General features: G+C 49.2%; 1 protein-coding gene across 1 annotated transcript in view; it reads right to left on the bottom strand.

The window, feature by feature from the left end:
- LOC127010203 (putative neural-cadherin 2) overlaps nt 1-12,715 on the bottom strand; it is a 139,588-nt gene that overhangs the window by 24,555 nt on the left and 102,318 nt on the right. The window contains 4 exon segments of the mRNA XM_050884082.1: nt 181-394; nt 2,534-2,722; nt 4,332-4,529; nt 10,562-10,729. Of these exon segments, the coding sequence (XP_050740039.1) occupies nt 181-394; nt 2,534-2,722; nt 4,332-4,529; nt 10,562-10,729 (769 nt within the window).

Genomic DNA, 12,715 nt, shown 5'->3' with positions numbered 1-12,715 from the left:
AGTTAGATACACAGACAGATACGAAGACAGATGGACAGATTGGCCGATAGATAAAGGGACAGATCAAGATGAAATAACAGACAAAAGGGAAGACTGAGTTACCTGTCGAAGGGCTTGTTGATTACTGTGTGTTTACCTGTAGTGTTTGTTGACAATATTAAAAGCAAACAATCATCTTACCTGGATCCTGCGTCACCTGTATCACTGCGGCCACGTGGGGGGGGGCGCGGGGGTCCAGGGCCAGGGTGAAGGGGGGGCCGTGACCCTCCCCCCAGCTGTCCCGGTCCCCCAGCCTGACCCGCGCCACCTCCCTGGGCCCCGCGTTCTCCTGCACCGTCACTTCACGCGGCTCTCGGAGGAACGGCGCGTTGTCGTTCACATCCGTCACGTTGACCTATGGGGTAAGAGAGAGAGAGAGAGAGAGAGAGAGAGAGAGAGAGAGAGAGAGAGAGAGAGAGAGAGAGAGAGAGAGAGAGAGAGAGAGAGAGAGAGAGAGAGAGAGAGAGAGAGAGAGAGAGAGAGAGAGAGAGAGAGAGAGAGAGAGAGAGAGAGAGAGAGAGAGAGAGGGAGAGAGAGAGAGAGAGAGAGAGAGAGAGAGAGAGAGAGAGAGAGAGAGAGAGAGAGAGAGAGAGAGAGAGAGAGAGAGAGAGAGAGAGAGAGAGAGAGAGAGAGAGAGAGCACCCTCTTCAGAGAGAGAGGGAGGAAGAGGAGAGATAGAGTCCGTCAACAGACAGTTGGCAGACATAGTGGCCTGGGGAAAGAGGTGGCAAGAGGTGGTTTGCCCCTGACAAAACCCTGGCCATGGTAATATCACGTTCTCGGGAGGACGCGAGGCAACTCCACGGCAGACTGAGATTCGGGAACGACACCATCCTCCTGCAGGCCAGCGTCGACATCCTGGGCGTGGAGGTGGACTCCCAGCTGCGGTTTGACCGTCACCTTGAAAGGGTAGCGCACAAAGCCTCCCAGAAGGTGAACCTCCTGCGCCGCATGAAGAACCTCCTCGATGCTGAGGGCCTAAACACCCTCTATAAGGCACAAGTCCGTCCAGTGATGGAGTATGCACCGCTCACCTGGATGGCCAGCGCCCGCTGCCACCTCAACCTGCAAGACAAGGTGCAGAGGAGGGCTGAACGCCTCATCAACGGCACCCAGCACCACCGACCGAGCCAGTGGGAGACACAGCGACAACAACAACAACAACACCCACACGAAGGAAGGGCAAGACCAGCCACGAACCAGCTGAATAGCCTGGAGCACCGTCGCCGCGTCGCTGCCCTGACGGTGCTACACAAGGCACAAGTGGGCCTAGTGCCCCACCTGACGGACCTGAGGGCTACCTGGAGGAGGTCTGAGCGCAGCACGAGAACGGTGCTGAGCAACGCCTCCCTCCTGGAAGTGCCAATGGCCCGCTCATGCAACCTCCAACGTGCCTTCTCCATCGCAGCGGTGGTGTGGTGGAACAACCTCACTGCTGATGTGGATGTGACACAACTGTCCACTCAGCAGATGAAGGTTGCGTCCCACAGGTGGCTACTCCTACACCCACCGTAAATATGTATATATATAATTGTATAATATATTGTATAATAATTGTGTAATATAATCGGCAGAAGCTTTTAAATAGCTCCCCAACGGTCGGGGGAACTTTAGCATAGACAAATAATACTGCCATGTACTAATGTACTGAACATGTTTAAATAAAAAAAAAAGAGAGAGAGAGAGAGAGAGAGAGAGAGAGAGAGAGAGAGAGAGAGAGAGAGAGAGAGAGAGAGAGAGAGAGAGAGAGAGAGAGAGAGAGAGAGAGAGAGAGAGAGAGAGAGAGACAGAAAGACAGACCAAAAATACATCCCTTCCTTTACAATGTTATTTTAATGAAGTGGTGTTGATCCCCCTTTCACTAGTAGGTCAAAAGGATCACCTAAAGCTGCCCATGTTTGTATTATTGATGTGGCTGTTGTCTGTGTGTTATCATGGAGGGTAAATAATAGAGAGAGTTTGATTAGCTACGGACAAAGCCATCTCTCTCTCTCTCTCTCTCTCTCTCTCTCTCTCTCTCTTTCTCTCTCTCTCTCTCTCTCTCTCTCTCTCTCTCTCTCTCTCTCTCTCTCTCTCTCTCTCTCTCTCTCTCTCTCTCTCTCTCTCTCTCTCTCTCTCTCTCTCTCTCTCTCTCTCCCATCTCTTTACTATTTACACCTTTTCTTCATCCCTTCCTCACTCTCTCCTCCCTCAACACACTTCTTCTTTCTCTCACACTCCGCTTCATTTTATTCACTCTTCTCTATACATTCTTTCTCTTTTCCTCGCTCCTCTCTCTTCATGATGCATCCTTTTTTCACTCTCCTTTATCTTGGCTATACATCTTCACTCTATTCCCCTTTTTTCTTTCTCTTCTTCAGTACCCTCACCTTCCTATCTCTTTAGTCATTCACACTCTGTCTTTTACTCACCCACACAAACAAACATTCATATATACACTCTTTTTTTTCCATCTCCCTCCCTTAGCTCCTCTTTCCTTCCCTCTTTGACTCACGGTAAGGGTGGCGGTGGCTGTCCTGGGCGGCTCCCCGTCATCCACCGCCCACACCAGCACCGTGTGGGCGGCCTGCGTCTCCCGGTCCAGCGCCCCGGCCAGCAGCACCGCCCCGGCCCCGTCCACGCTGAATATGCCCCGCGGGTTACTCTCCGGGGCCACGGCGTAGCTGATGCGACTCCGACCGTCCTGGGATATGGGGGAGGGTGGTGATGATGGTGGTGGTGGAGGGGTAATGGTGGTAGCGTGGTGATGGTGGGGGTGGTGGTAGGGGGTAGTGGTGGTGGGTGTCATGTGTTGTGTCATATGCAGACGCCCTGTGATGTCAGCGTTGTCCATCACGGGAACCGCTGAGTAATGTAAACGTGGCTGGCTGTGTCCGTAGACTTCACCACGTCACTGTCTCGGTAACACTCCACTCGTAACACAGTTTGTCTTGCAGGGATTGGGAACTTGGTGCTAATCTGGTGGAAATCTTGCTGAAAAACCTACTGATCAGTCTACTGGTGCTAAGTATGGCAGGGGAGTGACTGAGAGTTTGGGGCATGTCTGCATTATAAGACACACAGTTCCCACATCAACTACTTCTAAAGATCAAAGATGGGGTTAATCGGGTTCTAATGAGTGTTTATTTAGGTTCATGGTGCAGAGGAAGGGTCAAACTACCACCAGGGTCATAAAACTACTCCTGGAGATGCCCACAACTCCTATGAAAGCCTTGTTAAATATGTGAACTTGGGCGACGAAATGTTTTAAAATACGACTCATAACTTGTCTTAAACATTCCGTGCCCAAGCTCACACATTTGCCAAGGCTTTCGTACGAGTTATGAACATTTCCAGGGCTAAATTTGTGGCCCTGGTGGTAGTGTGTCCCTTCCTCTGTACCGTGAACCTAAAAAAAACACTCACAAGAACCCGATTGATCCCCTCCTTGACCTTTGAGAATAGTTGGTGTGAGAGGAGGAAGCGTATAACAACAGCGACCATTATGTTCTTGAAATTTATTAATTGTGTATAAAAGTGTCAACCAAAACTGTCTCACGTGTAATAGAGGTGAGCTAAGGCTAATAATGTAGAACGAGAGTATGTGTGACAGACAGACCCCCCCCATGAGAGCCAGAGAGGAAGGCAGCCAAGCAAGAGAGCCTGGCGAACACTGCCACTTTGTTTGAATAGATTAAAGTGTTGGGTGTAAGTGGTCTGAGCCTTTAGGGAACACTTTGTAAATCTCCCCCACTTACTCATGCATCTTACCTCCCTCTCCCTCCCACCCATGCACCCTACACCTCCCTCCCCCTCTCCGTCTATCCACACAATAGTACCTCCCTTTCCCTTTCCTTCCCTCCCATGCTCTACACCTCCCTCCCCCTCTCCGTCTATCCACACAATAGTACCTCCCTTTCCCTTCCCTTCCCTCCCATGCTCTACACCTCCTTCCCCCTCTCCACACACATTTTATACATCCCTCTCCCTCTCCCTCTCTCATCCACTCACACACTCTACATCTCCCTCTCCCTCTCCCTCTCTCATCCACTCACACACTCTACACCTAACTCTCCCTTCCCTCCCTCGACGCTCTACACATTCCTCTCCCTTCCCATTCCTTCTTCCCTTCCTTCTACACATTCTTCTCCCTTCCTACACATTCCTCTTTCCTTCTTGCTTCCTCCACACCTCCTTCTCCCCCCCACACTCTACACCTTTTTCCCTCTCTCCCTCCTCCTCACCACACCCTCTAACTCCCCTCCTCCCTCCGACACTCTACACCCCTTCCCCTCCCCTCCCTCCCCCCTCACCTTGTCGGCGTCGTGGGCGGGGAAGGCTGCCAGGCGCGTCCCCATGGGCGTGTCCTCGGGCAGGGTGCGGTGGGCGTGGGCGTGGCTCAGCGTGGGCGTGTTGTCGTTGGCGTCCGTCACCCACACGCTCACCCACGTCTCGTCCACGTGGCCCTGCGCCCCCCCCTGCCGCCCCTGCTGCTGCCACCCTTGCACGGCCTGGACAAGACGGTGGGGGGGGAGGGGGGGGATGTTGACTTTTATTAACGGGTGAAACTTGAAGATACACCCGAAGTTATCTTATTGCTCCTCCCCTCCCCCCACCCCCCTCCTCCCTTCCCCTTATGTATGTATGTATATCCCCTTCCCTATCTTCCCTTCCTCCTCCTCCTCCTCCTCCTCTCACTCCTCTTCATCTCATCCCATCTCATTTCGCCGGCATTTTCCTGATTTTGTAAAGTTTGTGACGGGAAAATGAGAAATTGAAGAGGAAGTTTGAAAGGAAGGAAAGAAAGGAAGTGGTGACGGCAGGTAGAGAAGAGACAATGGGGAAAGGAAGAAGGAAGGAAGGAAGGAAGGAAGGGAGGAAAGAAGGAAGAATGGAAGGAAAAGAGGAAGGATGGAACGAATAACGGAAGGCAAGAAAGAAATGAATGAATGAATGAATGAAGGAAGGAAGGAGAGAAAAAAGGTAGAAGGGAAAAAAGAGAAGAAGGAAGAAAGGAAAGAAGGAAGAACGGAAGGAAAAGAGGAAGGATGGAACGAAAACGGAAGGCAAGAAAGAAATGAATGAATGAATGAGGGAAGAAGAGAAAAAGGTAGAAGGGAAAAAAGAGAAGAAGGAAGGAAGGAAGAAAGAATAAGAAGAGGAGGAAATAAGAAAGAACAGATGAAATTAAAAGTCAGAAAGAGAGAAAATTTATACATTCGGGAAACAAACAAGAAAAGTTGGACACGATTAAATTCCTTTCTCCTTTTCCTCGATGAATTTTAACCTGGATTCTACTTATATAATCTCTCTCTCTCTCTCTCTCTCTCTCTCTCTCTCTCTCTCTCACACAACACCAGTACTAATGGACATCCAGAGCATGCATTGTCTAACTTTGAAATAAAACCCTATGAAGTCCTTAAAGCCCTCAAATCACTTAAAACAAATAAAAGTCCTGGACCTGATAAAGTATATCCAACTCTGCTGAAAGAAACAAAGTGCGAAATACTCTCCTCCCTCACAACCGTATTCAATATGTTCTTGCGACAAGGCATTGTCCCTTCAGATTGGAAAAAGGCTAACGTGACACCGATTTTTAAGAAAGGAGACAAAAAAGTACCAGGTAATTACAGGCCCATTAGTCTAACTTCGGTTGTAGGTAAGCTACTTGAGGGCATAATTAGAGACAAAATTGTGAGTTACCTTGAAAGCCACTCATTAATTGGGGACTCACAACATGGCTTCCGAAACAAAAGATCCTGCCTATCAAATCTATTAACCTTTTATAACGACCTCTTCACTGTTTATGACGTAACCAAATCACTGGACGTAGTCTATCTTGATTTCCAGAAAGCGTTTGATAAAGTCTCGCATCATAAATTACTTTACAAATTAAAGCAAATTGGTATTGACGGTCAGGTAAACCAATGGATCGCGAATTGGTTGAGCAACAGACAACAAAGAGTAGTGATTGACGGATTTAACTCAGAGTGGGCGCCGGTCACTAGTTGCGTCCCTCAGGGCTCGGTTCTTGGCCCAGTGCTCTTCATTATTTACATCAACGACGTGGATGTTGGACTCAATAACCGCATTAGTAAATTTGCAGACGACACAAAGATTGGTAACTCGCTTCTCACTGACGAAGACAGGCAAAGCCTCCAAGAGGATTTACACAAAATTTCAGCTTGGTCGGATAGATGGGAGATGCCCTTTAACGTAGACAAGTGCCAGGTCCTTCAAGTTGGAACGAGGAATAAGAAGTTTGATTACGAAATGCGCGGCGTTAAACTCAAAAGCGTTCAATGCGTCAAAGACTTGGGGGTCAAAATAGCGTCAAACCTCGAATTCTCACAGCAATGCATCGATGCAGCAAATAAAGCGAACAGAATGTTGGGCTTCATTAAAAGAAACTTTGTATTTAAGAATAAAGATGTAATACTCCCGCTCTACAACAGTTTAGTCAGACCCCACTTGGAATATGCGGTACAGTTTTGGTCTCCCCACCTTGCAAAGGATATTGCTAAATTAGAAAGTGTTCAGCGTCGGGCAACGAAAATGATCCCTTCCTTGCGCAACAAATCCTACGAAGAAAGGCTTTCTACCCTTAACATGTTCTCTCTTGAGAAACGTCGCCTCCGAGGAAAATTGATCGAATGTTTTAAAATACTTAATGGTTTCACGAATGTAGACAGATCAACATTGTTTATGATCGATGACACTTTGCGCACGAGGAACAATGGCGTAAAACTCAGATGTAGACAAGTAAATTCAGACTGCACCAAATTTTTCTTCACCAACGTTGTAGTGCGAGAATGGAATAAGCTCCCACCATCAGTGGTCCAGTGTAACACGATTGACTCCTTCAAAAATAAGCTCGACCGTCACTTCCTTCAACTTAATATCAACTAGAGTAGAAGTGCAACGTTTTGGAGTCTTCTGATTAATGTAAAATCACTTAGGTTTAAGGACAGACCACCAAGTCTGGACCATGGGGTCTGTGTGGTCTGATTTTCTATGTAAATCTATGTAAATCTCTCTCTCTCTCTCTCTCTCTCTCTCTCTCTCTCTCTCTCTCTCTCTCTCTCTCTCTCTCTCTCTCTCTCCATCTATGTCTCTCACTTTTTCTTTCTTTCTTTATATCTTTCTTTTCAGTCTTTCTCTATCGTTTTCTTTCTTTCGCTCCCTTTCTTTTTCTTTTTCTATCTCTCTCTCTCTCTCTCTCTCTCTCTCTCTCTCTCTCTCTCTCTCTCTCTCTCTCTCTCTCTCATTCGGAAATTCCTGCCAAGTTGAGTATCACGACGCTCAGGAAGTTTTAAAAAGTTCCTCCCAATTCTCATTCTTCAGGAAATTTTCATTGTATTAGAAAATTTTTTCTTCTTCAGGGAGTTAGGAAATATTTACAGGCCGCTGAGTGCTTTGTTTACATAATCCCTGACTGTTGAGTTACATTTGTATTATAATTTACGTTTTTCTGTATGTTTTGCAAAATAAAATACGTTCTGCTGAGTTTCTTTTACATGTATTGGTTACGTTATTTAACCAATCGGACATACATCTATTTTGTCACCAGTAATTCCATCAATCCATCAATCAGTCAGTCACTTTGCCAGTCATTTCACAATATATTGCCTCACTCCATCAGTCAGTCATCTTGTCAGTCAGTCATTCCATATCACACTATCTCACTTCTCCAGCCATTTATTCCACCAGTCAGCCAGTCCCTCCACCAGCCAGTCATTCATTCCTTCAGCCAGTCACTCCACCAGCCAGTCATTCATTCCTTCGGCCAGTCACTCCACCAGCCAGTCATTCCGTCCTTCAGCCAGTCCCTCCACCAGCCAGTCATTCCGTCCTTCAGCCAGTCCCTCCACCAGCCAGTCATTCCGTCCTTCAGCCAGTCCCTCCACCAGCCAGTCATTCCGTCCTTCAGCCAGTCCCTCCACCAGCCAGTCATTCCGTCCTTCAGCCAGTCACTCCACCAGCCAGTCATTCATTCCTTCAGCCAGTCACTCCACCAGTCAGTCATTCATTCCTTCAGCCAGTCACTCCACCAGCCAGTCATTCATTCCTTCAGCCAGTCACTCCACCAGCCAGTCATTCCGTCCTTCAGCCAGTCACTCCACCAGTCAGTCATTCATTCCTTCAGCCAGTCACTCCACCAGCCAGTCATTCCGTCCTTCAGCCAGTCACTCCACCAGCCAGTCATTCATTCCTTCAGCCAGTCACTCCACCAGCCAGTCATTCCGTCCTTCAGCCAGTCACTCCACCAGTCAGTCATTCATTCCTTCAGCCAGTCACTCCACCAGTCAGTCATTCATTCCTTCAGCCAGTCACTCCACCAGTCAGTCATTCATTCCTTCAGCCAGTCACTCCACCAGCCAGTCATTCCGTCCTTCAGCCAGTCACTCCACCAGTCAGTCATTCATTCCTTCAGCCAGTCACTCCACCAGCCAGTCATTCCGTCCTTCAGCCAGTCACTCCACCAGTCAGTCATTCATTCCTTCAGCCAGTCACTCCACCAGCCAGTCATTCATTCCTTCAGCCAGTCACTCCACCAGCCAGTCATTCCGTCCTTCAGCCAGTTACTCCACCAGCCAGTCATTCATTCCTTCAGCCAGTCACTCCACCAGTCAGTCATTCCGTCCTTCAGCCAGTCTCTCCACCAGCCAGTCATTCCTTCCTTCAGCCAGTCACTCCACCAGTCAGTCATTCCGTCCTTCAGCCAGTCACTCCACCAGCCAGTCATTCATTCCTTCAGCCAGTCACTCCACCAGTCAGTCATTCCGTCCTTCAGCCAGTCACTCCACCAGTCAGTCATTCCGTCCTTCAGCCAGTCACTCCACCAGCCAGTCATTCCGTCCTTCAGCCAGTCACTCCACCAGCCAGTCATTCCGTCCTTCAGCCAGTCATTCCACCAGCCAGTCATTCCGTCCTTCAGCCAGTCACTCCACCAGCCAGTCACAGCCAGTCAATCCACCAGACAGTCATTCCGTCCTTCAGCCAGTCACTCCACCAGCCAGTCACTCCACCAGCCAGTCATTCCGTCCTTCAGCCAGTCACTCCACCAGCCAGTCACTCCACCAGCCAGTCATTCCGTCCTTCAGCCAGTCACTCCACCAGCCAGTCATTCCGTCCTTCAGCCAGTCACTCCACCAGCCAGTCACTCCACCAGCCAGTCATTCCGTCCTTCAGCCAGTCACTCCACCAGCCAGTCATTCATTCCTTCAGCCAGTCACTCCACCAGCCAGTCATTCCTTCCTTCAGCCAGTCACTCCACCAGCCAGTCATTCCTTCCTTCAGCCAGTCACTCCACCAGCCAGTCATTCATTCCTTCAGCCAGTCACTCCACCAGCCAGTCATTCCGTCCTTCAGCCAGTCACTCCACCAGCCAGTCATTCATTCCTTCAGCCAGTCACTCCACCAGCCAGTCATTCATTCCTTCAGCCAGTCACTCCACCAGCCAGTCATTCATTCCTTCAGCCAGTCACTCCACCAGCCAGTCATTCCGTCCTTCAGCCAGTCACTCCACCAGCCAGTCACTCCACCAGCCAGTCATTCCTTCCTTCAGCCAGTCACTCCACCAGCCAGTCATTCATTCCTTCAGCCAGTCACTCCACCAGCCAGTCATTCATTCCTTCAGCCAGTCACTCCACCAGCCAGTCATTCCTTCCTTCAGCCAGTCACTCCACCAGCCAGTCATTCCGTCCTTCAGCCAGTCACTCCACCAGCCAGTCATTCCGTCATTCCGTCCTTCAGCCAGTCACTCCACCAGCCAGTCATTCCTTCCTTCAGCCAGTCACTCCACCAGCCAGTCATTCCTTCCTTCAGCCAGTCACTCCACCAGCCAGTCATTCCTTCCTTCAGCCAGTCACTCCACCAGCCAGTCATTCCGTCCTTCAGCCAGTCACTCCACCAGCCAGTCATTCCGTCCTTCAGCCAGTCACTCCACCAGCCAGTCATTCCGTCCTTCAGCCAGTCACTCCACCAGCCAGTCATTCCGTCCTTCAGCCAGTCACTCCACCAGCCAGTCATTCCTTCCTTCAGCCAGTCACTCCACCAGCCAGTCATTCCTTCCTTCAGCCAGTCACTCCACCAGCCAGTCATTCCGTCCTTCAGCCAGTCACTCCACCAGCCAGTCATTCCGTCCTTCAGCCAGTCACTCCACCAGCCAGTCATTCCTTCCTTCAGCCAGTCACTCCACCAGCCAGTCATTCATTCCTTCAGCCAGTCACTCCACCAGCCAGTCATTCCGTCTTTCAGCCAGTCACTCCACCAGCCAGTCACTCCACCAGCCAGTCATTCCGTCCTTCAGCAAGTCACTCCACCAGCCAGTCATTCATTCCTTCAGCCAGTCACTCCACCAGCCAGTCATTCATTCCTTCAGCCAGTCACTCCACCAGCCAGTCATTCCTTCCTTCCACTAGTCAGTCATTCCGCCACACATACAGTCGTTCTATCAGCCAGTCACTTATTCCACCAGTCGGACAATCACTCCATCACTCATTCCATCAACCAGCCACTCATCCCCCCCCCCCCCCCTCACCTTGTCCGTGACCTGCACCTTGAAGCGGAACTCCCCGCGGTGGTCCGGGTTCTCGTAGTCCAGGGGAACGAGGGCCTTCAGGACGCCCCCCTCGTGCCCCCCGCCCCCCTCGCCCCCCCCGGCCTCCACACTGAACAGCTGCCACCCCCGACCGCTCTCCGGCACCACCTGGGGGGAAGGGAAGGGGAGGGTGACACAGGAAGGGAGGGAGAGAAGGAAGGAGGGAGGAGGGAGTGTAGGGGAAGAAGGAAGAAGGGAATGCATGGGAGAGGGAGGAAGAGGAAGAGGAGGTAGGGAAGGAAGAAGGGAAAGAAGGGAAGGAGGGAAGGAAGGAAAGGAAGGAATGAGAGAGAGAGAGAGAAAGAGGGAGAGAAGAAGGAGAGAGAGGAGAGGGAGGAAGGAAGAGAAAAGAGAAAGAGGGAAGGAAGAGAGAAAGAGAGAGAGAGAGGAGGAGAGAAAGAGAGAGGAAAGGAGAGAGGAGAGAGAGAGAGAGAGAGATAGAGAGAGAGGAGGGAGAGAGAGAGAAAGAGGAGAGAGGGAGAGAGAGAGAGGGAGGAGAGAGAGAGAGAGAGAAAGAGGAGGAGAGAGAGATAAAGAGAGAGAAAGAGAGAGAGAGGAGAGGAGAGAGAGAGAGAGAGAGAAAGAGGGAGAGGAGAGAGAGAGAGAGAGAGAGAAGAGAGAGGAGAGAGAGAGAGAGAGAGAGAGAGAGAGAGAGAGAGAGAGGAGAGAGAGAGAGAGAGAGAGAGGAGAGAGAGAGAGGAGGAGAGAAGAGAAGAGAGAGAGAGAGAGGAGAAGAATGGAGGAAAGGAGAAAGGAGAAAAGTGAGGAATATGAAAGAGGAAGAGAGAGAAAGAGAAAAGGAGAGAGAGAGAGAGAGAGAGAGAGGAGAGAGAGAGAGAGAGAGAGAGAGAGAGAGAGGAGAGAGAGATTGAGAGATTAAACCGAAAGAGAGAGAAAGTGAGAGAGAGCGGGAGAGAGAGAGAGAGAGAGAGAGAGAGAGAGAGAGAGAGAGAGAGAGAGAGAGAGAGAGAGAGAGAGAGAGAGAGAGAGAGAGAGAGAGAGAGAGAGAGAGAGAGAGAGAGAGAGAGAGAGAGAGAGAGAGAGAGAGAGAGAGAGAGAGAGAGAGAGAGAGAGAGAGAGAGAGAGAGAGAAACTTCAACACAGCACAGATAAGTTGGGAGGTAAAAAATTAGATAAAGATTTCCCAGTCGGCTTAGTAAAGAAAGAAGAGAAGAAACAAAGAAAGAAAAGGACAAACCAAGAGAAAGACAAATGGGAGATAAGGGAAAGGAGGAAGAATAAAGAAAGAATCATAGTGAAAGTCGAAGGGAGAGAAAGATAGAGAGGAAGAAATGCCAAGAGAGAGATGAATGAGAGAGAAATGGTGGAAGAAAAACAAAAACAAAAGAAGGAAAGAGGGAGGAGGAGAAAGGAAAGTAAAATAAAGAAAGAATCACCAGAGAAAGACGAAGGGAGAGAAAGATTGAAATAAATAAATCCCAAGAGAGAGATTATTGGGAGAGAAATGGTGGAAGAAAGAAACAAAAGAAGGGAAGAGGAAAGAGGAGAAAGGAAAGGAAAATAAAAGGAAGAATCACCAGAGAAAGACGAAGGGAGAGAAATATAAAAGAAAGAAATGCCAGGAGAGAGATGAATGAGATAGAAATGGTGGGAGAAAGAAACAAAAGAAGGAAAGAGGAAGGAGGAGAAAGGAAAGTAAAATGAAAGGAAGAATTACCAGAGAAAGAGAATGAGGAGATAGAGAGAAAGAAAGAAATGCCAGGAAAGAGATGAATGGGAGAGAAGTAGTGTAAGAAAGAAACAAAAGAAGGAAAGAGGAAGAAGGAGAAAGGAAAGTAAAATGAAAGGAAGAATTACCTGGAGAAAGAGAATGAAGAGATAGAGAAAAAAAAAAGAAGACGAAATGTGAAGACGCAGAGACAGATTAAAAGAGATAAAAACTAAGAAAAAGAAAGTACAGAGCAGAAAGAAACTTAGCTAAATAAACACACACACACACACACACACACACACACACACACACACACACACACACACACACACACACACACACACATTTCTATCCCCCCCCCCCCGCTCCTTCCACACACATCCTCCACTACCCTACGCCTTCACCTTCATCACCTTTCCACA

This window comes from Eriocheir sinensis, chromosome 42 (assembly GCF_024679095.1).
Source record: "Eriocheir sinensis breed Jianghai 21 chromosome 42, ASM2467909v1, whole genome shotgun sequence".
Taxonomy (NCBI): domain Eukaryota; kingdom Metazoa; phylum Arthropoda; class Malacostraca; order Decapoda; family Varunidae; genus Eriocheir; species Eriocheir sinensis.
Note: the sequence above shows the minus strand (reverse complement) of the source record. Positions and strands in the feature narration are given on the sequence as shown.